This window comes from Eptesicus fuscus, chromosome 20 (assembly GCF_027574615.1).
Source record: "Eptesicus fuscus isolate TK198812 chromosome 20, DD_ASM_mEF_20220401, whole genome shotgun sequence".
In the NCBI taxonomy this organism is placed as follows: Eukaryota; Metazoa; Chordata; class Mammalia; order Chiroptera; family Vespertilionidae; genus Eptesicus; species Eptesicus fuscus.
In genome coordinates this window covers 21,078,251-21,105,186 of record NC_072492.1, presented here as the reverse complement: position 1 = coordinate 21,105,186, position 26,936 = coordinate 21,078,251, and the positions used below count along the sequence as shown (strand labels likewise).

The following is a 26,936-nucleotide window of genomic DNA, read 5'->3' as shown; positions in this document are numbered from 1 at the left end:
CTCCTCTGTCCAATAGTCCACACTCCTCTGCCCAATTGTCCACACTCCTCTGTCCAATAGTCCACACTCCTCTGCCCAATTGTCCACACTCCTCTGCCCAATTGTCCACACTCCTCTGCCCAATAGTCCACACTCCTCTGTCCTTGCCTAGCAGCCTCTAGGCCCCTCATTACAGGCCCCTCATTATCAATATCCATAACAACTAATTTATTAAATATTTTTCATATGCTAATAGCTCACTGGTAATGCCCTTTTCCTGCAATGACTTGTTTAATTCACACTCATCTTACCGATAGGGAAACTGAGCTACAGCGAGCTAAAATAAGCATCCAAATATGGCAGTCCTGCTGCAAAGTTCATGACCTTAACACCATCCTGACTCCAAGAGACAAGCAGGAAAGAATTCGTCCCAGCCAATTCCTAATGCCCTAAGTGTTTCAAGAAGATAAAAGAAGATAATCATGGGAGAATAAAAGAGAGGGGAGCATAGGTATCTCCTGGCCCAGAAATGGCCAACATGTCCCAAAGCTGGGGTCATCCCTGACCCTGTGCCTCTGGAGCACATCCGTGAAGAACCACCCCGCTGCTTCTCACAGCCCCAGAGAAGGCCTCGTGTCTCTCCAGCAAGCCTCTTGGGTTGACACTCACATTGAAATCCGTGTGTCACCCTGGCCTGATGCATCCTCACATTTATAGGAGCAGCAGAGGGACCGCTCTGGTTAGGTCACAGAGCTACTCAGCAGGCCAGCCAGGAGTATGCCTGCTTGACAAGAATCCCTTCATCGCCTGACCCACCTGTCATCCTCAAAATAGACTTTCACTGTTCTTCCTATTTTTGCTTCCAGATGCACTTTTTTCTATCAAGCCATGTTACTGGAGAATCAAAACATCCTGGGGTTATTCAGTGGGCCTTCCTTGCATGTGGACTGGGGAGCCATACAAACCTAATTCTGAAATCACGCTGGACTGTGTGTATCGGTTCTATGTGATGCAATCGATGGGACAGTCCCTAAAGCTGAAAAAAAGCTCTCATCCTGGAAGTTCCCTCTTCCTGCAGAGGAAAATCTGGGGGCGGCATGTGTTTCGAGTTCCGTAACTTTTGTATTGTTAAGAGATGACTGTATTTTCAACAAATGGAATATAAAAGAAGTAGGAGTTTTAATGTCTCTCATAAATAAATAAGAAAAAGAACTTCTAAGCTAAAGAGATTATCAGGTAATTCACAAGATAAAAACATTAAAACTGCAATGTTTTATTATGAAAATACCAACCGATAAATAAGAATTTACACAAACTGGTGCTGAAATGTTTTGTTCCTACTTTCTCTTTTCTTTATTTCTTTTTTTTTTAATATATTTTTATTGATTTCAGAGAGGGAGGGAGAGGGAGAGATAGAAACATCAATGATGAGAGAGAATCACTAATTGGCCGCCTCCTGCACGCCGCCTACTGGGGATCGAGCCTGCAACCCCAGGCAGGTGCCCTTGACTGGAGTCAAACCCGGGACCCTTCCGCAGGCTGATGCTCTATCTGCTGAGCCAAACTGGCTAGGACTGTTTCTACTTACTTTTTAATTGGTAATACTTTCCTTCAATAAAGTTAAGTCAATTTTGTGTGTATTTCCATTCCACATAGCCACCACCCTGATTGACATCTGTGGAACTTTTCCAAACCCCAGCAATCTCCCTCCTGTCTCCCACCTCCTGCCTCCTGCCTCCTGCCAGTTAATCGCCCCCAAAGGGAACCTCTCACCCGAATTCTATCACAATATGTTAGTTTTGCCTGTTACAACGATCATATTTTTTTAACAAAGCATCGAACGTTTATTAAAAATAATGTGCTCATTTTCTACTACTGTTGGAATAAAGTACCACAAAATTAGTGGCTTAAGGCCTTAAACATAAATTAATTCCTTTTTCTGTCTCGTCTCTCTTGTGATTAGAGTGGGCGCACCTGGATAACTCAGAATACTCTGTTCTCCAGGTCTTACCGTGAGTCGCGTCTGCAAAGATCCTTTTGCCACGTAAGGTAACAATCAGAGACTCCAGGGATTAGGGAGTGAACATTTGGGGGTTGCCCATTATCCTTACCACAAATAACCAATGTTGTCCAAGGTGAACTTCCTAGACAGCAATGTGGTGATAGGTATTAAAGTACAACATGTCATACATTGTGCTGTATGAATTCCACAGATGCAGAAATAAAGCTATAGGTCAGGATTTTTAAACTGCATTTTTCATCATAATGTTAATTTAAATTATTTTTAAAGTGAAAACATAAGTACTATACATACCCACTATAGTGCAATGATTTCATTCATGCTACCCAGCCAACCAGAAACCCGGGATCACAGCAAATGCTCCAGCAGAGAAGGTCTGAAGACTTCTATCCACATCCCAGTGAAACCATCCTCCCCTCCCCCAAAGCCCCAGGAGCAACTGAACAGCTCACTCCATCAAGACAAAGTCCTAGATCCCAGAATACCAGGGACTTGCCCTCACATTAAGTCTAACAACCCTGCCTACCCCTCTTCCTCAAAGACCTATCCCCAAACACCATTCAAAAGTGTTTCCTGGCCGAAACCGGTTTGGCTCAGTGGATAGAGCGTCGGCCTGCGGACTCAAGGGTCCCAGGTTCGATTCCGGTCAAGGGCATGTACCTTGGTTGCGGGCACATCCCCAGTAGGGGGTGTGCAAGAGGCAGCTGATCAATGTTTCTCTCATCGATGTTTCTAACTCTCTATTCCTCTCTCTTCCTCTCTGTAAAAAATCAATAAAATATATTTTAAAAAAAACACCAAAAGTGTTTCCTAACATTCCAGCTGAGTCCGTGGAGGTATAAAGGACAAGAACAGACATTACTAGATCGTTCACTGAGTCTCAGGAGGGCCTCTGTGCCCAGAAAATGTTAGGGGTGAGTGGGGAATGATGGTGCAAGGGCTTGATGGGGTGAGCTACAGGTTCCCAATCCCACATACAATCTGTCTGTGCTCCTCTCATGAAGACATATCAAGGAATCCTCCTTGAAACCTTTTACATTTCAGCTGGGACCACACTCGCTTATTCCTGAAACATGAACTTATAGACACAAAACATTGCAGATTCTGAGGCCTCCATTAGAACGAAGACCTTGTCCATACCAAGGACCCAACAGGGAGGCCCAATACATAATCAGGCATTCTGGTTTTAAATATGTTCTAAATTGTTAAAGTGACTCTGGACAAATCATTTTCCCACCCTGTGCTTCAGTTTATATATCTGTAAATGAGACATTTGAACTAGGTAAATGGCTCCCAAACTGGCTGTGGTTAAAAATCACCGGGACCACTTCAGAAATTCGAAGCATCATCTTCAAAAGTTTTGAGTCACTCGGTTGGAGTGGGTTAAGGCTTATCTTACTAATAATTTCCCAGGGCACCCTGATATTGCAGGCAAATCTAGAGACCCAAGCATTGGACAGTCTCTGGGGGTTTCTGGGCACCTCCCTGTAATCTCCCGCCTGGTTCTTCGAACTTGGAATTGCATATGGCTCTGGTTCTGCCATCCCCACTCACCGGTCCTGACTTGTCATGGAATAGCTGGAGTATGAATTCTAGGCACTGCTTCACCCTATGCTGTCTGCTGGTATGCAACCTATCATTTTGTCTCTATGATTCTTTCTCTCATTTGTAAAGGGAAACGTTTAAATAAAATAATTGCAAATGTCTCTTCTGACACATTCTATTAGTTCCTGGCTATTGTGAACACTTGGGACAGAGCTGGAAACAAAAACAAAAAAATCCAATATCCTGATTTCCAGAACTACTTCAGCACATCCTTTGAGAACCATGTAAAGATCCAGATATGTTTCCCCAGGGTACCGACAGGAAGGGTACCCATTCCTGCCTTCTGTTCACAGACAGTTGTTTCTGACCTTGAGTTTCCCTTCCCAGTCACTGAGCCGTAGGTAAGTTGCCCAAATGACTTTAGAAGATGCTCAGTGGGAAGACACCAAGGAGAACAGACAGAGGAGAGGCGCAGGGACAACTTCCTTAAACAGCACAGCCAGGCTTCTGGACAGAGCAGTTGCTGAATCAGCATAGCCTAAAGTTTCGTTTTAATTTTTTATTGTGGGATTTCTCGAACTCAGTTTTTAAAAAAAAAGAGAGAGAGAGAGAGAGGGAAATTGCATAATCAAAGAGACTTGCCAACAGAGACCTCTGAGCTCCCTGTGGAACTAAGACCCCGGTGCCCCTGAGTGGGTCAGCACTGGGATCTGACTCCAGTCCCTCTGAGGCCCCACAACATTCCACTCTTGCGGTTCATGCCAGGATCCCAGGACCACTATTCCCTTCTGGGTCCGGGACACCCTTTTTCTTTCTTCGTGTGCCACGCAGACGTTCCCAGGGGTCTATCCCTGCCACATGGAAGCAATTTTACTAGTAAGGAGAACTTTTACAAAACACAAAGAATCACATGCTAGGCCTCTTCCTAGCATGTTCTAGACAGTACAGTCACATTATTTGACCATTGATTAACAGCTCGCTTATTGATCACCTACCACATGTTACTTACTCTGCAAAGGAAGTTATCAGTGTCAGATAATTTACTGTTTGCAATACACTCCATTTTCACATTTGAAAAGTAAAGAATAGGTAAGGAATTTGCAGTATTAAAAAAGTGAAATAACTTGTGCCTTCTCCGACACAGATACTAACTCGTGTTTCTAGTAACCAAGTTCAGACTTTCAACCTGTTCTGCCTCTCCCAAGGCTGAGAGCTAAGAACCATTGCCTGCTGGTTCCTGGCATCCTAGTTTCTCTGGTCTCTGATTATATCCTTTGAAAACAATCAGAGAGGAATTAAATTATGGAACAGCTTAAAAATGATTTCATCCAGAAATAGCAACTATGTTACATAGGTAGTACCACCTTCTATTACTGTACCCATATGGCAGACATCACTAGTCAATCACAGCATTTTATATTCAACTAGATTTCCATATTAGGCTTTTATTATATAGGATAATCCAATTTGGCCTCACTGGGTTTTGTTTATTTTTTTTTTCAACAGACCTTTCTCACCATCCACCATCAATTTGTGAAGCTAATACATGATTGAAAACTATTTGTCATCCCTGAACTTGCGAAAACCCCTAATTTTATAAATGAGGGCAACCTCTGAGTCCAGATTTTCCCATTGTCACATTGGACAAGTCATTGGCTAGTTTTTGGCTAAATCAAGACGAGGTTCAAGTTACTTTACATTTAATTCCCTTTACTTTGACTAACCCTTGTTGATCCCTAGTGATTATGATTTTCCTACTATTTCTGTCACCTGCTCATATAGAAGGCCATCTGATATAAGAAACTGAATGTTTTAATCGCAAGAAAAAAATAAAGCAGTTGACATATACATGTAAAAACAAATGAAATATGAGCAAAATAAAGCTGTGGTTTTTTCTTTTTATTTACTTTATATTGAAATATAACTTACTAGTATATGCAATAAAGTGCAGAAATTTCAAGTGTACAATTTCACAAATTCCACATATGTAGACAACTATTTAACCACCACTGCCTTGATTAAGATATAGAACATTCCTGCCTCTCAAAAGCTCCCTCATGATGTCAATATCACAAAGGAAACCACTATCCCACATATTTTTAAAATATATTTATATTGATTTCAAAAAGGAAGGGAAAGGGAGAGAGATAGAAACATCAATGATGAGAGAGAATCATTGATTGGCTGCCTCCAGCACACCCCACACTGGGGATCAAGCCCAAAACCTGGGCATGTGCCCTAACTGAGAATTGAACCGTGACCTCCTGGTTCACAGGTTGATGCCCAACCACTGCACCATGCCAGCCAGGCCACACATTTTATTCCTTTTTAAACTATAGAATTGAATGGAGATATTTCATCAGCTTTCTATTTGACATCTGTAGACCACTTCACCCAACAAAAATGAGTGAAGGGAGCTGGGAGACCTTTCTCAAGCAAACTTGTTCCACCTGAACCTGCATAACATATTGGGCTTCTTCATATGACTTTACTTGAAAAGAAACCTTAGTGTCTAAATAAAATATGTGGAAACCACCAGCCTAGAAGGACAGGATGTGCTGTCCAGTTCTTAAGCTCCACACCATAAGTTTCTTGGTCCTTTAGACTTAGAAATTCCTGATCCCGCCATTCTGCCAAGGTGCTGGTGAGCAACCTGTGTGGCTTTCACAGGAGCCTGACTAATTTAGGATGCAGGGACCCGAGTCTGACAGAGAATACAGGCAAAGCCTAGGGCCCCCTCCCAGGCCTTCTTGGCCCTGGGGAGGGTCAAACCCTTGATTCTCTTCACTCCACTGTGACCTCGGCTTCCATTCTTCCTTTCTGACAGATCACTTTCCATTTCAAAGAAATTGCAACCCTTCATGATCTAATGAGATCACTGCCTACACTTTGCTGGGCACAACCACATACCCCTCCACCTCTGCTCCCCACAGTCTAAGCAAACAATGGAAACTCCACAGTTTCCTTCTCTCAGTGTCAGGAAATTGCCCCCAGGTTCTGGTGCCTACTCAGCACATTCAGGGTCTTACTTCATCCTTCCTGGATCATGACGCCGGCCATGCTCTCTGCCTCCTATAAAAGGCAGGCAGAATGGCCAGAGGAGCCAGAGGAGCAGAGAGATTGAGGCCAATCCTGAAACCTGCAACTCTCAGGCCGAAGCTCACATTCACACCCTCCACCATGAAGGTCTCCGCAGCCCTGGCGTGCCTGTTGCTCACAGCAGCCGCCTTCAGCACCCAGGTGCTCGCCAATCCAGGTAAGGCCCTTCTCTGCCTAGGGGCTTAACGTTTTCATGACTGCAGGTACGAACCTCTCTGCATGAGTCATCCCAGGCTTGTTGCAACCCCTGAGAGGGAGAAAGTGGAGGCAAGAGGGAAAATGAGAAAAGCGGTCATATCCCAGCTGGTCAGAGGCAGAGCCAGAATTTGGTGCCCGGGCCACGGAGGCCGGTCCCTCTGACCTTCCCTGAGACCGGCTTTGGGGCACTAAATGCAGCCACTACATCACTGACCCTCTCACTGTTTGGGCATGTGGCACCGGAAAAAGGGACCCTTTCTCATTGTGGATGTGAAAGACGTTTTGGGAAGTAGTGGAGAGGAAGAAACGCCTGCTGGAGGTTTCACATTTTTATTATGGTCAGTGGAGTTTCCAGAACAGTGGCTAAGCCAAGCATCCAGAGGCATCTCAGGATGTGACATGGGTCGGCTCTAGAGCTATAACAGGACAAAAAGCTTGGAAGCAAAGTCTTAGAACTTATCTTTCCAGTGTCAGAAGTTTTAGGTCAGGAGCCCCTTATAATAACCCTACAGGATTAGCCTTGTTACTCAAGATTTTCCCCTTCCCGGTCATTAGTGAGGGGCCCCATCGTTCAACAGAGGAAACTGACTCACAGGTGGCATTTTATCTGTGGGATCTGGGCTAAGGCACTGAACTTGGGAGTGGTGGGTCCCTAGTTGGATCTCGTGTATTTTTGCTTTGTCTTCCCCTACCTTACCCTCCTCCCCTTCCAAATGCATATGCTCACGACACATCCTCACTGTCTCATTCTTCGCAAAATGTTTTCCAGAATCCGTTTCCATCCCCATCACCTGCTGCTTTAATGTGGTCAGTAAGGAGGTCCGCATCCAGAAGCTGAAGAGCTACACGAGAGTCACCAACAGCCAGTGTCCCCAGGAAGCTGTGATGTGAGTGAGCCACGTCCTGAGCCTGACACCCTGAGGTCAGAACTCGTGTCCACACGAGTCAGATAAATGCACCAGCTAATCAAATGGGCCTTCTACCCGGTAGAGAAACTGAGCCCACGAGAAGGGACCTATCCTCCCTCCAGGCTCCCCTTCTAGGAGCTTCGTCAGATCACCCACGTTTCCCCAGCCAGGAGCCTGCAGGGCTTCCCCAGGGTCAGCAAGAGCAAACTTCCTTTTCAGGCCTCTTCCTCCCATCCTCCCTCCCTCCTCCTCTGTCCCAATCCAGGCCCCTCACCAAGGGAGCAAGGGCTGATCATGTATGGGAGCCAGTGGGTCACACGCCTGAGCAAAATCCTCAAGGTGCTCCATCTAATTGCCCCACAGCTTCAAGACCAAAAAGGACAAGGAGATCTGCGCGGACCCCAAGAAGAAGTGGGTCCAGGACACCATGGGCCTCCTGGACAGCAGGGCCCAAGCTCTGAAGCCTTAACACGTCACACCTGCGTGGAGAGACCGTCAGCGCCTGAGGAAACCCTTATTTATTTCCCCTCAACCTTCCTCAGGTGTAGGATGGTGTTATTTTATTACCATGTACAAAAAAGTGGCACTTGAGTTCATAATGTAAAACACAGCATTTCTTAAGTAATATTTAATTAAATATAAGCTATTGATGGTTTGGCTTTATCTGCCAGAAATCCTAATGAATGAAAAGTGCCGAATGTGGCGACCTTTTCCTTTCCTGGGAGCCCAGCTACGTTCACGGCCGGGTGTGATCGTTCTCCCTCTCACGTGCCTTCCGGGTCGGGAATCCTTCCGTGGGTCGTCAGAGTGGAACACTTCTTGGCCTTTGTAAATATAAACTATGTAATGTTGTTGATGAAATTAATGTTATTAGGTAACTGTGGGATTTTCAAATAAAAATATATACAAGGTTAAACTACTTGTTCTTATTTTTTATGGGATAACATTTAGTTGGGAGGGAGAAAATGGCAGCAATGGGTGGCAATTTGGGGTACAAGGGCCATCCTCTAAGAAGTCCTTTGGATTAGACTAAGGATCAGGGAGAACCTAGCAGGGCCAGATCAAGCTGTTTCAGCCCGCTGGCTCTAGCCCATAACATCACATGCCCTTATCCCCATAGGGTCTTACTTCCCATCTTTTCTCGCCACACCTAACTTTACCAGTCTCTCTCTCTCTCTCTCTCTCTCTCTCTCTCTCTCTCAATTTTTAGGGAGAGTGGAAGAGAGAGGGAAAAGACAGAGAGAAACAGAGAAACATCAATGTGAGAGAAACACATCGATTGATTGTCTCCTGCATAAGCCCTGACCAGGGCCCGGGCCAGGGAGGAGCCTGCAACCAAGGCACGTGCCCTTGACCGGGATCGAACCAGGGATCCTGGTTGACCGGGATCGAACCAGGGACCCTTTGGTCTGCAGGCCAACGCTCTATCCACTGAGCCAAACCGGCCAGTCTCTCTCTCTTGATCTCTTGTAGCAGTCTTTAAACTTTTCTGTATAATCCCAAGTTTTCACCATCTAATGAATTCTCTCCAACCCAGGGTAACACCCCAGAAGGGAACCCTAATCTCTGAGGAAAGTAGATGTTTATTACCCAGAGGAGCACTCAAAGCTTTCCATCAAAGGGGCATCTTCAACAGGCCTGGTCTTGAGGGGCAGCATGCGGTGGGAAACAAAATGGGCTCTTCAGAGCTGGGACAGGAGGAGGAGGAGGAGCGGAGCGAGCCAGAGGAGGGAAACCCATCCAGCTGAACTATGGAAAGACAGAGGAGTTGAGAGTTTTACAAATAAAGGTTGGAACCAGATCTTAGGGGCTCTTGAATTTCAAGTGGGAAGTCAAGGAGTCACAAGGAGGCACAGAGGGTTTTGAAACAGGAACAGGAAAGAAGGAAAGTGTCACATTCCGAGGAAGGTGTCAGGAAGAATAGCCTGGCATCTGAGTGCAGGAGAGACTATGAGGGGAAAGGCCGGAGAGCAGGCCACTGCAGGGGTGCCGAGGAGATGGGGATCTGAGGAAGGGTGGTCCTGGGGGAGAGGTTAGGAAGGACGAGCCAGAGTGATGTGCTAACTGTTGTAGCAGAAGGAGAATCATTGGCCCAGGTCATAGGCCCTTCTCTTAGAATCTTGAAAAGCAGCTATGTATTTAGAGGGTTGGCACCGCTGAGATACAAAGTGAATTTATCTTCATCACTGTACCCCAATCCCAAGGACTTGCAAGCCTCCATTTGAAGGCATTGGGGTCACCTTTCCTTAAAAGACACTTAAGAGCAAAATTCCCTGTTCTTCATGAGCATAGCTGGCTCCTTTTTCAGACAGGAGGCCCACCATGCTGAGGCACAAAGACCAGATCCCTCGTGAAGGGAGAGAGGATTGTCGTTCTGGAGCCCCAGCTCCTCAGGGCCGGTCATTGTCATTGTATGGAGACGCCACATTTCCGGTCCCCCTGGAAGCAGAGACCTGGCTTCTGATCCCACAGCTGACCCCGACTCTCCGGGTCCCTTAGGGCAAGTCAACTTCTCTCTCCGGTCTTAAGATACCCCACTCAAAAGTGGAACTAGCATTGTGTCCCAGGCAGGAAATGAGGGGATGGGGCAGATGACCTCACCAGCGCCCTCTAGCTCCAGGAAATGAGGGGATGGGGCAGATGACCTCACCAGCGCCCTCTAGCTCTAGGAGCCACACCTTTTGGAGACTTGGCATTGTCTGTTGGCCAGGGTAGAGTGGGGAAGCAAAGTGCCTAGAGTGCAAACCAGCAAGCCAGGTAGGAGCCCTCCCTATTGGCAAACACCTGTTAGTCTGATATATCACCTGTCTGGAGATAAGCTTTCCAGTCAAGTCCAAGACAGCACCTCCAAACTGCAGGAGGGATAAGGCAGCTACATGCCAGCAGGGTAGGAGGTGTGCTTCCCAGCCACAAAGGTGCCATCTAATCCCAACCTCTTTCTTCCACGGTCTCTAGGCCAAGCTGGCTACAGAGATCTGGGCCCAGGGGCGCATGAAGTACCTGGACCACAAACCCCAAAGGCCAGAGGCACGAAGACTCACCCTGGACGTGCCAGCAGGCCACAGTGTAAGACAACCCACTTGTTTTCCCTGAGCAGCGCCCAGCTAGCTGCACTCTGGGATTGTGCTGTTACATTTCAAACCACAATGAACTGTGACATTCAACAGAATGTCCCAAGTGATACGTCCTCTTACGTTATTGATGTTTTATGTGCCTAACTTGAATATTTGTGTTTTGAAAATCCATGTCCTTACATAAACTGGTTCATATCTGTAAGCTGCAATTCCTTCCCTTGCCAACAGGGGGCAAAGAACTGGGGAGGTTTCTTGAGCTGACTGGAATCCTCTTGGGCTCCCTTCTTTTTTTTTTTTTTTTTTTTTTTTTATTAAGGTATTATATGTGTACATATCTTACCATTGCCCCCCTTCACCCCACTCCCATACATGTTGGGCTCCCTTCTGATGTCACCCTCTGCGGAGGCTGGCAGTGTGCTCAGGCTGTCACCACTTCACTCTCTCAGTACCTGCTCGGTGTCTCCTCATTGCTTGCTTTCTGACCCCAGGCTCCTCCTTGGGTGCCATCTCAGGTCAGGAGTTGGCTCAGCCTGCGCCTCTACCGGAGGCTCAGAGTGTGGGAGGGAGCACTCTGTCACAGTAATGCTTCTAGAAGAATAGCAAGGGAAATGCAATTGGCTACACCATGAAAAACTGCTACCCACCCACCAAAATGGTTAAAACGGGAAGAATGCTACAACCCAGTTGTTGATGGGAATGTAGAGCAAATGGAGCATTACTGGTGAGAAGCTTAGAAAACAGTGTAGCCGTTTCTGTTGAAATTAAACAAAAGTATATTCTATGACTCAGAAGTTCCGCTTGTAAGTAAATATTTAAGACAAATGAATCCATACAGACACAAAAAGGAATGAACAAGAATGTTTATACGTCTGTTCATAATAGCCCCAAACTGGAAGGATTCCCAATGTCTGTTAACGGTAGAATAGATACAAACTGTGGTGTGTTTATACAGTGGAATATGACAGCAATGAAAAGAACAAAGCATTGATATTTTTTAAAAGCATTAAGCGTAAGACTTCAGACCCAAAAGAATGCATTCCACATAATTCCATTTATATGAATTTCAAGAATAGGCAACCAATTTTTTAAAAACATTTTAAAATATATATTTTTATTGATTTCAGAGAGGAAGGGAGAGGGAGAGAGAGATAAAAACATCAAAGATGAGAGAGAATTATTGATCGGCTGCCTCCTGCATGCCCCACACTGGGGATCAAGCCTGCAACCCAGGCATGTGCCCTTGACCAGGAATTGAACTGTGACCTCCTGGTTCATAGGTCGATGCAGGGCCAGGCCATCGATTTTGACTGAAGTCAAAATAATGATTACCTCTAGGAAATGAAGCACTGACTTGAAAAAGATACAACAGAACCCTCAGGGGTGTTGAAAAGATCAGTCTTGATGTGAGTGGTGGTTACATGTTGTATATATAGATTAAAAAGTAATCAAGCGGACCACCTGAAAAGATGGCGACCGGCAGGTAGGTAGGGAGGGTGAGCGTGTGATTGAGTGAAGGAGTGACAGAGGTGCGTGTGGACCTGTGTGGGTGTGTGTGTGAATGAAATAGGGACAGTTGGACCCTGCAGTTCTTCCAGGGGGCATCCAATCCAGGCAGTCCTGGTTGGAAAAACCCCGCGGCTGCTGCAAACACTCCAGGGAGGACACCAGTGGCACAGAGACCCCACCATCTTTAAGAACGGAACTGCTAGAGACTAGAATCCTAACCTTACCACCACCTAGTCTGGTCTCGGAAGCAAACCTGGTCACTACAGCCACTCTGGTAGAAGACCTGCCACCCCAGCAGCAGAAGCGCGAACCCTGAGACCTCCATCTCCAAAAGTGCGCCGCTGAAAGCGAAAACAACTCCGAGACCATGTGGATTCCAGCAAGAGAGGAATCGACAGGACTACTCCAGCCATGAAGACAGAAAAGAAGCAGTCCAGAGACGGAAGACGCTGATGTGGCCTTCCCATACTAGCAGTTAGCAGCTGTGCATCACTGCAGATTGCCCAGGACCAAACCAGAGAGAGTCAGACCTGCATTACCACCATTTGTCCACCATCCAGAACTGAAATGTCAGTGCTAACATGTACACATAAGGAACTGTTGGACATTGAAATTGGGTCTCAAAAGAACTGTTGGCCGAGAAAGAAACTCACTACAGACCGATTCATTTGCCTGTCACCATAACCATTATTGCTTGTCTCATTTTCGGTTCTTATAAGTGTATTTCTAATAGCACATGATCTCACTCATCTAGGGGAAATAATGAACAACATAGACTGATGAACAAGAACAAACCCAGAAACAAGGAGGCATGGATCAGACTGTCGGGCCTCGGGGGGGAGGGTAGGGAAGGGTGGGGGTAAAGGGGGAGATCAACCAAAGGACTTGTGTGCAGGCATATGAGCCTAACCGGCGGTTAAGGACAACAGGGGGGTGGGGGCATGTGTGGGGAGGGGGGTGGGATGGGAATGGGGGGACGAGGACAAATATGTGATACCTTAATCAATAAAGAAATTTAAATAAAAAAAGTAAAAACAAAAAAAGTAATCAAGCTATACCTATAAGATTTGTGAATTGTATTATATGTGAAATAGAATACAAGAATATTAAAATACATTTGAAAATATGTTTGAATGGCCTGAAACTTCATACTATTGACCCACAACCCAATTGCCATGTATCTGAAAGTGATGCTGATAAAGACGTGACAGCATTACTTGGAATCCCAGTGAAATAGACTGAATGCCCAATAGCAAGATATGGTCTAGATCAGAGGTCACAACCTGTGGTCCGCAGACCACTGGTGGTCCGTGAGGTCCGAAAGGTTGGTGACCGATGGTCTAAATAACTATTCAGCCATTAAGAACTTAAGCTGTTGAAGGATATACAAGGACTTTGACAAGGTTTTGACATAACATTAACAAACAAACCTGAGACTAACCCGTAGCTAGTAAAATTCTTGAAATTTTCACATGGAAAGAATAAAGACCAACAATATTTTCTCTGTGGTTAAGTCTTAATGCTGAGTGTGCAAATGGCTGTATAACATTTTTATTCTTTTTAAGAAATGCTTTTCAAGTATTCTAAGTCAGCACATATGTGTTTTTAAAAAAAAAAAAAAAAAAACATGTAAAAATGTTCCTACAAAATTGCTGCTGCTACAGAAAAACTTCTCCCCACCCCCCCCCCTTTTTTTTTTCCATAGCTCCAGGATGAACCAAATAGAAGATTGCTCCTATCTACTTAGTCATGGAAAGGGGCAGTCCCAGGCATGCATCCTGGGATTTCCTAGAAAAAAAAAAAGAAGGCAGCCAAAGTTAAAAACTGTAGGCACCTTAATGGGCAACAGAATCAATGGTAAGAGGCCACGACCCCAGAGGGCAGGGAGAGTGCACACTTCTGTTTGCCTGGGCCAATCCTGCTTCGCCCTGTCTGGTTTGGAAGATAAGTTATATAACAATTCTCCCCCCGAATCTTCTTAGACCCCTCAATCATCAGTAAGCATTCTGACTGTATGCCGGTCCAGAGAATGCCCAGAAAGATGACTCCATGGCTTAGAGCAAGATTTGGTCCCCTGTGAAAGTTCATATGGCCTGGAAGCCTTCATCATCAAGAGACGGTTTAACGAAGGGCTCAAGTGATTCCAGTTGGGGCCCTCGGAAAGGACAGTGTTGCAGGCAGATGTGAAGGGAAAGTAAGGCCATCTTGCAGTGTTTACAGGGTGGTGGTGGACTTCCCCTTCAGTGTCGCAATGCAATGTTCTCTTCCCTGCAGGCGTGCCTTTCCCCAGAGAGACCCAGTCTCGGGCAGAGAACTCCAGTTAGTGCTGACTCCCTCCCCTTTTCGTTAGCCACCCCCGCAGCCGGGTATCTGTTCCGTTCAGTGGAAAGGTTTGCCCTGTGTCAATATACCTCCAGGCCTCAAACAATAAAATGAGTTGGGCAGGGAGAAGCGTAAGCACAGGGTGCCCCCGGCTCTGCTTCCCGGGGCAATTTTAGTTTTAATCTGACATATAACAGAGCTTCCCAATACATTATCCCTGGAGCATAGACTTTAGCACGTAAACAAACCTCGGAAAACCGCCACATGGGCCTAGCGGAGCCAGCCCTAAGGCGTGACGACATAAGATGGCAAAGCACTACAATTGCCCAGGACACTGGCGTCAGATTGCTGGACGCTTGGATGCTAAGACTCTGCGCAGGTTGAGAAATGCTAGCAGGGTCGCCTAAGACCATCGGAAAACACAGATATTTACATTACGATTCATTAACAGTAACCAAATTACAGTTATGAAGTAGCAACGAAAATAATTTTATGGTTGGGGGTCACCACAACAAGAGGAACTGTTTTAAAGGGTCGCGGCATTAGAAAGGTTGAGAACCACTGCTCTACAGCAGCACAGTGGTTCTGAAATCACAGAATTCTTCTGTCTAGGAGACGTCTGTTGCTCCCTCACTGACTGGTGGGCCAGGGCGAATTTTTAGGTCTCCAGAGAATATCATCCATGTAAGGCCATGACCAGCATTTCCTTCCCCGGTGCGAGGCACCCTCGTTACAAGGCAGCAGGCTGTTCTGGGGAAGCCTTAAGGGAATGTTTATAGTATAAACCCACGGATTTTCAGATTTAGCGAAAGCATTGCAAGGGGCATATTTGTTACAAAATTACTCATTCCTTCTCTGAAATTCAGATTTAACTAGGTGTCCTGTATTCCACCTGGCGACTTGGCACGGCAAGGCCCTTCCTGAAAGGGACCCAGCCCCCCGCCACCCAGGCACTCCAGGGCTATGCACTGGCTTAGATCTGATCATTCATTGGGCAAGAAGCCATGAATCTCTTCTCCATGAAAGCTAGGATTTTCTGCCTCAAGCCAAGCAGCACCTTAGTAAGTAGCCCATCTATGTCGTGTCTAGGGATCCCCTAATCACGGCCACAGGTTCCGAGGGTCAGAACACTCTGACTAGCAGACCAGCCCTGGGGCTTCCTGGGGTGACGGTGGCCACCTTGTCCCTCTGCTAAACCAGCATCACCGCCTGGCCTCTGCCCTCCCCGCCCAGGTCCCATTCCTCCCCCTGAGCTCCAAACCCCGCTCCACTGCAGCAGCCGTTCTCCCAGCACGGTCCTCAGACCAGCAGCAGCAGCAGCAGCAGCCGCACCTGGGACTGGTTAGAAATGGGAATGACTGATACTGCGCTGAGGCTTTCCAAGCATCATCTGATTTGACTCCCCAGGCGATAATTAGCTATCAGTTCACTCTTTGAAGCTAGTGAGTTAAATAAGTTGCTTCATATTGCACAACTAGGAAGTGGCTGACCCAGGACTTGAACCCTGGGTCTGTCTGGCTGACTCAAGACTTCAGGCTCCTAAACACACTCTCCTCTGAGATGTTGGGTCCTGACACCGAGGGAAAGGCAGACAGAGTGCTTACAGCTGGGAGGGTTCAAGTGTCCTCACCCACTCAGTTTGGAGGAAAGTTCGGGACGGGCATGGGGAAGTGGATTCTGAGCGGTGAGTGACATACAAGGTTCAATGGGCCAAATTCATGGGCATGGGCCTACTTGCCCAGAATTCAGAATTGCATGTGTTGGCACCAATACCTGGCAGTGATGTGAGTGCTCAGTGAGGTTGGCTAGTTGGAGTCTAGACTTAAACAGAAGCCTGTAGTCAGTGAGGCTGAAATTCTACAACTTCCCTGGGAGGTTAGGAAGGCGATTACATGGCTCAGGGAGGTGGATCCGTTGAAATGGAACTGTCCCTAAGTGCACTCCGAGGAAGGCCAGGGGACATGTCCATTATGGGGGTGCTGCAAGATATGTGGAGGAGGTCATGAGAGGTGCCAGCACCCTTAGGAGCCCTCTGGTAGCTTTTCACCGTATATGAGATGGCCACGGGACGGCTATCATTCCGTGCTCCTCAGACTTCAGTGCACATGAGGCCCACCTGGAGGGCTTAACAGTCGGCCTTCCTAATGCAGGTGATGCTTTAAGTAGTAAGGATGCCAACAGCTGTCATTTTTGTGCTCCTAAAATATATGAGCAACACACCCCTAGGACCCCATTTGGAAGGGCCCCTCGGGCACTCAAACCTATATCGGTCAGGGTTCCAGAAAGAAACAGATGATGCTTACATTGGAATGATTTGAGGAAGGTTTAATAAAAATGCTGTTTCCCAAGAGGTGGGCTGGGTGTGGAGAAACCGCAGGGGTGCTAATAACAGGGCGATGACCACCCCTAGAGCTGGAGAGAGAAGGGCAGGGCATGGCTCCCCAAAGCTGGAGCGAGCCATGGAGGGGGTGGTGGCGAGGGAAGTGAAAAACCTCAGTTGAGAGCTGGCTGCACCCAGGCTGAGGCAGGAGGGAGACAGCAGAGAAATAAGTACTCCACCTTAACTCTCCTCCCTCTCCAATGCCCAGGGGGCTCCCCAGTGTCTGAACCCAACCTGAAGCCAGAGGACCTGCAGTCCCATTCCTGTGATCCACCCGGGTGAGCTTCCCCAGCCACAAAAGAGGATGGACAAGAAGGGGATGTGTGTCTAGAGCAGGCGTCCTCAAACTACGGCCCGCGGGCCACATGCGGGTGTTTTTGCCGTTTTGTTTTTTTACTTCAAAATAAGATATGTGCAGTGTGCACAGGAATTTGTTCATAGTGTTTTTTTTAACTATAGTCCGGCCCTCCAACGGTCTGAGGGACAGTGAAGTGGCCCCCTGTTTAAAAAGTTTGAGGACCCCTGGTCTAGAGGGACAAGCTTGCAATCTTCTTGTTGGTTTTGTGGGTTTTTTAATTTGTTTTTTGTGCCGAGCCGACACGGCCATGGGTGAACCTAAGAGGGGGCGGTGAAGGATTAAGAAAAGACAGACAAGGGAATAAAGCTGGAGCTCGATGGGACGCTGCTCTCAGATGGAGAGACAGTGCCCCGGCCTGCAAGCCGAGTCTTTATTTTATAGCCGAGATTCCACGAGGCAAAGTAAGGGCGTGGTCAAGATGTTTACAACGTTCTCCTGGGTTTCGAGTCTACTCAATCACATGCACCTGATCAAGCTTTGTTTACTTGCTGCACCTCCCGCAGCCCATATCACTCAGCCACGTGGGACCACAGGTTCGGACCGTAAGGTCAACTTTACAACTATAGCCTTTGGCTATAATTGTGCTGGGACTTGCACGTGGCTTTGCCACAAGAGGATCGTGCCCTCTCATTAATCCCAGCTTGAACCTCTCCAAATGCTATAGCCACTCTCCAGTTTTTATTGATTTTTAGAGAGAGAGAAAGGTAGAAAGATAGAAACATCATCAACAGCTGCCTCCTGTCCTGCATGCTCCCCACCAGGGATCGAGCCTGCAACCAGGGCATGTGTCCAGACCAGGAATCAAAACATGACCTCCTGGTTCGTGGGTCGATGCTGAACCACTGATCCACACCGGCCTGGCTCTTGTTGGTTCTTGACAAGTTTTAGGGTCAAAGTTATGTAAGACTCAAAGTGAGTTGAAGAGTGCACACTTTTTTTCTAAATTCTCTGGAAGAAATTGTGTAAGATCGAAAGGACTGGAGCGCTTTGGAGGAGCGAGTTGTTAAACCCCTTGGGGCCCGCGGGTATGTTGTGGGGAGATTTTCACTTACTGATTGCATTTCTTTAATCGTTTTAGAATTACTTCTCCTTTTCAGCTTTTTCTTGCCGTCTGGTAAGTTATGTTTTGGGGGGAGTTCATCCACTCCTCCTAAATTAAATGTACTGGCACGGGTTCTTATCTTCTTGGTGTCTGCAGGCTCCCTGGTGATGTCCCTTCTACTCCTGCTGTTGGCTATTTGTGCCTTTTTTCCTTTCTTTTTTCTTTTGTTTTGTTTTTGTCTTGTTAATCCTCTCCCAAGGATATTTTTCCATTGATTTTTTTAGAGAGAGTGGGAGGGGGAGGGACAGAGAGAGAAAAACATTGAAGTGAAAAAGACATCAATTCGTTGCCTCCTGCGCTCACCCTGACCAGCCTACAACCCTTGACTGGAATCCAACCCGGGACCTGTCAGCCCACGGCTGACACTCTACCCACCTAGCCAAACCGGCGAGGGCCCTTTTTCCCTTCTTCGTGGTCAGTCTCGGGAGGGCTTTAGCTTCATTACAGGCTTGTCGGAAAACCAACTTGGGGTCACCTCCGCGCTTCCTACCTGACTCATCTTGGCTCTTTGTTTTCCTGTCTTTTCCTCTCACTGGGCTTGCTTTGCTGGAGTGGAAAGACTCGCAAGAATGGACAGCAGAGGGGAGAGGATCCCGGGCAGGCACAAACAGTGAGCAAGACCCGGGAGCCAGGAGCGAGCATGGCCAACGGGAACCTCGGGCAAAGGCCTGGCCAGGCTCCCAGGGGCACCGGCGCTGTCCGGGTCCCACCCCCACTGCAGCCTGCCCCTACCGCCCAGCAAGTTGCACACCCCTCCCACCAGCAGCTCCAGAAACTCAATGGACATCCCTGACCACAGGGGCCTGGACGCAGCGGTGACTGTCAAACCCTCGCCGTCCGGGCCCGAGGTGCAGAAGGGCACCCGTCGTGGTGTGCGGAGGCCCTGGCAGCAGAAGCTGGCTTTGATTTGTCTAAGGGTGGGATTCCCCCTAAAGCCAGGCCCGGAAAGGGCTTCCGCGGCTCCGCGCGCGCGGGCAGCCGCCCCGGGGGTCCGTGTACACAGGCTAGTTTTCTCTGCCAGGCACCCCTCACGCCCCATGAGAAGTGGTGTCACCCCTGCGGTCACTCAGTGGTCCCCCCGGGTGGGCGCGGTGACAGTGGCACGGGCCGCGCCAAGACTGACTGCGTGAGGACGCGTGAAGCCCGCACGCCGCGCTCTTCCCCGCGGGAGTGTTTTTCCTCCTGTTCTAAGCAAGGCCATGGGCACCTGGGACCCTGTCCTGCGGGAGGGCCGGAAGGAAGCCGGTCCATCGCTGCTGGGCCCACAGCTTCCCTCTTGCATTTCCTGGGAAACAATTGGCAGCCCCGCCACTGGCTCAGCAGATTCGAGAGCCCCCGGCACACTGACGCAACCAGGCCCCTGGCCAGGCCAACGTCTCTCTGGGAGCTCCCACCCTCTCTGTTCCCTATAAAAGGCAGGCAGAGCCGCTGGAGGAGAAGAGGCCGAGATAAGAGGCTGAGATAAGCCCAGACGCCAACAACTCTCACGTGGGAGCTCTTATCCGCACGCAGCCTCCAGCATGAAGGTCTCCGCAGGGCTGCTGGGCCCGCTGCTCACCGTGGCCGTGGCCGCCCTCAGCGCCCAGGTGCTCGCTCAGCCAGGTGAGCCCTCTCTCTCTCCCTCCCCCCTCTCTCCTTCTCTCTGTTCCCTCTCCTTTTGGGACGTCCTAAGCCAACATGCCCCACTTCCCAGCCTATCAGAGCAGCAGGGGTCCTGGGAGCATCACTTGAACATCCAATTCTAGAAACAGAAAGCAGAGCCCGGGTGGGGACAAGAGGAGTCCTACCCCCACCCACCCGAGCCATGGCAAAGCCAGGATGGAAGCCAAGCTGCCCACTCCAAAGCCAGGCCCTTTTGTTGGGCCCCAGCGGATCTCCCCAAACTCTGCAGACCGGGGGTCATAGCCAGGATGGGTCACACTGGCCTCCAAGGTCAGCGGTGCCCTGTCCCCACCATGCAGCTGGGAAAACTGACTGCAAATCTGAAGCCTGCCTCAGGGCCGAGGGCGGGAGGGATGGGAAAGGCCACGTCTGCCTCCCTGCCCTCCTCCTGGTGGAGGGGGGGAGAGACCAGGTCTGCCTCCCTGCCCTCCTCCTGGGCGGGGGGAGACCAGGTCTGCCTCCCTGCCCTCCTCCCCAGCAGCTTCCTGCCACAGGCCGGCTGAGAAAACCTGGCACCTCCTGAAGGGCTTCCCCTTGTGGCTTTATTCCAGGTGCACTCCTTACCGGGTCCTCCTGCTGCATCACATTTAACAAGAAGATCCCTTTGCAGAAGCTGAGGAGCTACCGAGTCACCAGCAGCCATTGTGCCCAGAAAGCTGTCATGTGGGTAGAAAACCCTGCTCACCTCCACACCCGCCTCAGCCTGCCCTTCCTTCCCCGCCCCACCCCCACCCCACCCCCTCTCCACCTCCTCTCCAAAGCCCCCTATCCAAAGTTCTGCCCCAGAACATAGACAAACTAGTTCAGGACCTTGCACTCAGGGGATAAGATCTAACCAGACTGTGTCATCCAGATCCTCCTGTTATTACATCACCAAAGGCCCCGAGAGAGCCAGGGAGGTGCCACAGCCGGCTCCCTGACGACGGCGCGGCTCACACCCTGGCCGAGGCCCTGGTGGCCAGGCCAGCCTCCCCCGGGGGGGGGGGGGGTCACAAACAGCGACTGGGTCCAGAGGCCCCTTCTTCCAACACCCTTCTCTCCTCCTGGAAGGAGGCCCACCTCTTGGGTGGAACCCCCAAGCGCTCCCTCTAACTGTGCGGGCGCTTCTGCATCCACAGCTTCAGAACCAAGCGTGCCAAGGACTTCTGTGCCAACCCAAAGGAGAAGTGGGTCCAGGATCACATGAAGCACCTGGACAGCTGGAGGACGAGAATGCCCCCGGCCATGCTGAGACCACTCCAGACCACGCTGAGAACTCTCCCAGCCACGCTGAGACCACGCCAGACCACGCTGAGAACTCACCCGGCCACGCTGAGACCACACCAGACCACGCTGAGAACTCACCCGGCCACGCTGAGACCACGCCAGACCACGCTGAGAACTCACCCGGCCACGCTGAGACCACGCCAGACCACGCTGAGAACTCCCCGGCCACGCTGAGACCACGCCGGAGTGTGGGACGTGAACATGTATTCTCCTCCAGCCCCCACTGCCCTGATTGCACCGTCATTTTCAAATAGGGTGCTTGGGAGGCAGCGCTGATTTGTCTTAAGTGTTGTTTAATATTATTTGCATTATTGCTGGTTTGGGGTCTGTTTTGTATATTGGCAATCTTTTTGTGCTGTTTTTTTATTTTCTAATTGGATTCATTGGGGTGACAACGGTTAATAAAATTATGTAGGTTTCAGGTGTACAGTTCTATAAGCCATCATCTGTGTATATTGTATTGTGTGTTCACCACCCCAAGTCAAGTCTCCTTCCATCTCATGTATAACCCCTGTACCCTCTGCTGCCTCCCCGCCTCCCATGCTGTAATCACCATGCTGTTTGTTGACTGTGTCCATGAGTTTTGTTTCGTTGTGTTTTTTTTTTTTTTTTGCTTGACCTTTCTTCTTTAAAGGAAGGCCTTGAGCCTGTTAGTTCCTGTCATGGGCCCCATTCCTCCTGCGGTAAGCGGCAGGCAGGGTCTCTCTCCTGCCTAACTGCCCAGGGCTTGTGGCCATGCCTGTGAGAACCACGGGGATGAAGGGCCATGGCAGCTAAGGAGGAGAGTGCCTGGTGAATGCCAGGTGTTGTTAACTAAATATGTTATTATGGAGAAAATGCAATCGTGGGACTGCTGACATTTTGCAAGAAATACATTTAATTTAAAATCTCTAACCGTGGTGTTTTCTTTGAGGGTAACTTCCCATCAGCAGGGGGCTCTCTGAAGCGCAGGTGGATGGCAGAGGGCGCTAGAGGAATGCGGATGTAGTGGGCTAGCCTAGGTCAGGGGGGCCCTGGCTTACCAGCCCAGACTAGTCTAGAACAATGGCTCCAGTCCCATCATCAGCTTCTAACTGGTCTCCCTGAGCCCATGCCTTCCCAATGGGAGCAGTCCTCCATCCTGGAATCATATACACATTATGTGTACCTGACCCCCACCCCCCAGAGGAAAACCAGCTGACCAGTCCCAGTTAGCATTGAACTTGCCCAAGAAGATGGGATACGTTCAACCTTGGAGGATGTAACACGGTCATCGCATTTTTCCTATAGAGAAGGTGCAGGACGGAAAAGAGGGGCGAGGGCCTGGAAGGAATATCCCCATAAGGTCAGAGTTTGGTTCCAGAACGGAAACATTAGAGATTTTCAAAGGAGATGAATCACAGTGTGAAGGCGGGGAGTTTGGAGTCAGATCTGAAGGCAGGCGGGTGATGCCCAGGGCTTTGGAGCCATGGGGAGGCTAGGGGGGGGGGGTGTCAGGAAGATTAGCCTGTGGCCAGGGCAGGGTGCAGTCGGCAAGGGAGAATGGAGAAGAGCCTGGTCCAGAAGAGAGGGACTGGCCTAGGCAGGGCAGTCATGGGGGCCGAGGGGAGGGGCCGTTTGAGGAGAGTGGGCCGGGGGTGTGACATGCTGAATGCTGGAGAAAGAGGGAGAATCCCTGAGACACAGGACCTGAGACCTTGTCCCCTACAGCCACTGAGCTGGTCTTTAAAGAGTGCCAATCCCGAGACCCAGAATGGACTCCCTCCCTGCTGCTCTCCGGAGTCCCACGTTGCACAAGGTGGAGCTGTGCTTGCCCTCCTTCCAGTGCACCAAGGGGCCTCCTGCTCTCCCCAACACCGCCTCTTCCTCTGAGTTGCGTTGGCATCTGTCTCAGACCCAGGCCCTCCCCAAGGAGAAGGCGGCAGGGTCTGTCTGGGGAGAGAGGGCTCCTGTGCCTGTGCCATGCTGTGTCAGGAAGTCACTTGACATCTTGGGACACGAAAGAGTTTTGTGTCCAGATCTAACCCTGACTTGCCATGTATCCTCAGGCATGTCCGTGTCTCTCTCCAGCCCTCAGTCTCCTCATCTGTAAAATGGGGCTGGCAACACCTTACAGGGAGGTGACTTCACAACACCCCCTCCAGACAGAGCAGCTGTGCCTTCTGGGTAGCATCAGCCACTGAACCCTCCAGGAAAGTTCCATTCCCCTCGTGGCATATCTTGGAGGGCCCCTCTGCTCATCTTTTCCCGTGTCTGCGTTCAGTCATTCTAAGCATGTGTGTGTGTGTGTGTGTGTGTGTGTGTGTGTGTGTGTGTGGTTCTTTTCTGATCTGCCCACCGCCTAAGCTTGGCTGTGGTCCTAACAGTAGACCATTTCTGCCTTAATTATCTGGGTGATCTCCGACAACTCTTTCCACCTCCCTCGACCTCGGTTTTCATGATCATGAAAATATGTGCCCGGAATTTGTTAACCAAGACAATATACACCACAACTGTAAATACCTCAGTCAGCGTTGTAAGGACCCTGGGATGCAGCTATGATGCTTACTCCACCTCACAGGTAGGAGTGCAAAGGAGCACCTGGAGAATGCAGGGCAGAGAGTCACCTGCCCAAGGTCACCCAGGACTAGAGGTTGGCAAATCTAGAGTGAGGAACTAATCGTGACCCCCTCCCTCTTCTTACTCTGCAGTGATCCTGGGAGCGTGTAAGCAGTTCCTTCCTCTGGGCATAAAATACTGTGTTAGGATGGAATACTCGGCTCCTTGGAGCGCCAAGGAACTGCATCCTCCTGGAGCAGGCGAGGATGCGTGGAGCACCCCCTGGCGCCCACACTCAGCTCTGCACTTTTGAAGGCCTTGCTCCCAGGGTTTAGAAACCTTAATCTGGTGGGACATCGCCACCTAGCGTCCGCTATTCGAATTCCAGTAGCGGTTTCTGTTCTCTGGAGAAGGAAGTCAGGAACTGAACAAACAGGGAATGGCACTCACCTTAGACCATCCCGGTGGGAGCAGGAGGAACTGGCGTTCCTGTAACACAGATGCTCTTCAGGGAAATCGCTTTCTTCACAAATGCGAAGCAACAACTGGAAGGCGGCACGTGCACTAGAAGAGAAACGCAAAAATGGTTCGCATCTGGCCTACCTGGATTTCTTTTCTCTTTCAACAACAACAAAAAAACCACCCTAGCAGATTCGGCTCCGTGGAGAGAGCTTCAGCCTGCAGACCAAAGGGTCCCTGGTTCAATTCTGGTCAAGGGTGCCTATCGGCTGCAGGCTCTTCCCAGCTGAGGGCGCAGGCAGGAGGCAACCAATCGATGTGTTTCTCTCACATCAATACTTCTCTCTGTCTTTCCCTTTCTCAGTGGAATTAGAGGATTAAAATAACAAACAAAAACCCTTGCAGGACAGGTTCAGGCTTTGGAACCACATTGGGAGGGCCCCAGGGTAGCACTGTCCCACCAGCCACCTCGCTGTGTGTTTAGGCAGAGTCTGGACACTGGGGTTCAGATCCTAGCTCCCCACAAACCAGTGGGTGGCCTTGAGCAAGACCACCTGGGCCTCAGACCTCCCATCTGTAAAATAAACCAGTCTCTAGACTGGTTTCTAAAGGCTCTTCCACTTCTGACATCTCACCACTCCTGTGAGGTTCTGCCCCAATATTGGGGTTCAAGGGCTCTGGATATCATGCTCTGGGGCCTGGTGAGTCTGGTCCATGAAGGACAACTGTGGTCCAAGAACCTGGGGCAGGATTAGGCATCGTTCAAGGAGCCCCGACTGATAGAGTGACAAGGGAAGAGCATCCAGGGACTGGTCAGCTCCCCACCGCTCTCAGAATGCCCTGCTCCCGGTCCTCGGCTCTGTCCTGACCCCCCACCTGACCCCGCCTGCTTGTACACCCCCTCCCACACCCACCCTCCAAAGACTTGCATTCCAACCCTGCTCCTTCCTCCTGGTCTTATTGTGTACAAAGCCCCTTTCGTGTATTTAGCATTAGGTCGGTATTCCCTAAACAGCCTTGGATGTTAGACATTCTCAGTCCCACGTTAATGATGGAGAAACCAGAGTTTGAGAAGTAAAGTGACTTGCCTATGGTTAGCCAACTCTTACAGCCCCGGGTCCTGACCTCTGCCCTTTATCTGTTACATTGTGGAGGCAAGGCCCAGGCCCCTCTGGATCTCAGGCCTCCAGCCAATAACCTCACAGCTGTCTCCATCCATCAGTCTGCAGGGTCTGGATGAGGCAGGGCCTCCTTTTGCAGGAGCAAGTGGCTAGGCTGTCTGTGGCTACCCAGACTCCTGGTTCTCCTACGGGCCCTGTGCCCCACCCATTCCTCCTCTTCCAGAAGAATTCTTCCTGGAGCAGGGGAGACGGAGGCAGGGAGTGGAAGGTGAGCCCTGTTCCGCAACCCCAGGGTGCCTGCCCACATTGCTGCCCTCCCCAAGGTGAAGCTAAGGGACGCCAGCCCCACTCACAGCTCCCGTTGTCCCCATCCTGCAGCCACATCCCCACCCGCAGCAGGCACCCCAGGGCCGTGGTGATGAGCTTCATCGCGGGCTGGCTCGGGTCTCTCTGGAGAGGTCTCACGAGTCTGGTGAAGCATGTGCCGTCCGTGGCCCATCCCACAGTGGCCAGGGCTTTTATAGAGAGAGATGGGTGCTCCCAGGTGGGGAAGTCACGGGGAGGAGAGGTGGGTACTCAGGTCCAGAGGCCACGTTGACCACGCCCCTCCCCACCCCTCCAAGGAATGGATGTGCAAGCGCGTGGAAATGTCCCCTCGTGCAGGGGCAGATAAGGATCTTGAAAAAGTGAGTAGGAGCTGCCCCTCTGAGAAGAGTGAGTGAGAGGAAGTGGCCTGCTTGTGGCTTCTCCGATCCCACATCTTTTCATCCAGCGATGCAGCCACTGTCCCCAGCTAAAGGGCTCTGGACCAGGACTAAGACACAGGTGCCTTTGATGCCCAGTTCTGCCCATCAGCAGCTGCATCAACTCGCCCAAGTCACCTATCCAGTGCTATGTGCGAATGGCTACATATGCCTCACTGGTGTGCGATAATTAAGCGACGTTTGAGCCCTGCCCAGATGTTGCCCATTTTAATGATCTTAATCACCAGACACTTGGCATCTTGCCCTGTCCCAACAGTCCATCCGTTAGACCAGGAAAACCAATGAAATGCACGCCTGACCTCTGGCTGCTGCCCAGAGACTCACAAATAAACAGTAAAAGGCATCCAGTGCCAGGACAGCGGTCGATGAGCCCCTCGGAGGGTGAAGGGAAGCTCTCCGAAGGCATCGGGAGGCCTCCCAGGGGAAGGTTCATCAAGCAGAGTCTCCCACGGAGGGCTAAATGGGAAGGGGCATGCCAACAGAGAAGGGGGCTGTGTACGAACATTGAGGCTCCACGGAGCACATTCATTCAGAGATGCCAGGGGGAGCTGGAGTGGGGAGCGGGGGGGTGGGGGGCATAAGGAGAATGACAGGACTGAGGAAATGGCTGGAAGAAATGAGACTGTACAGCTACGGAGTGGCCAGGTGGTGAAGCC

At 49.9% G+C, this 26,936-nt stretch overlaps 2 protein-coding genes across 2 annotated transcripts; both read left to right on the top strand.

Annotated features, from left to right (window-relative positions):
- Positions 1 to 6,664: 6,664 nt before the first annotated feature.
- On the top strand, positions 6,665 to 8,653 carry LOC103291686 (C-C motif chemokine 8). Its single transcript, XM_008147774.3, has 3 exons — positions 6,665 to 6,800; positions 7,611 to 7,728; positions 8,113 to 8,653. The coding sequence occupies exons 1-3, from the start codon at positions 6,725 to 6,727 to the stop codon at positions 8,216 to 8,218; spliced, it is 300 nt and encodes a 99-aa protein (XP_008145996.3). The 5' UTR covers positions 6,665 to 6,724; the 3' UTR covers positions 8,219 to 8,653.
- An 11,280-nt stretch (positions 8,654 to 19,933) lies between these two features.
- Positions 19,934 to 22,301, top strand: LOC103291813 (C-C motif chemokine 13-like). Its single transcript, XM_008147922.3, has 3 exons — positions 19,934 to 20,093; positions 20,705 to 20,816; positions 21,272 to 22,301. Exons 1-3 carry the CDS (start codon positions 20,012 to 20,014, stop codon positions 21,591 to 21,593), a joined length of 516 nt encoding a protein of 171 aa, XP_008146144.2. The 5' UTR covers positions 19,934 to 20,011; the 3' UTR covers positions 21,594 to 22,301.
- The last annotated feature ends 4,635 nt before the right edge of the window (positions 22,302 to 26,936 follow it).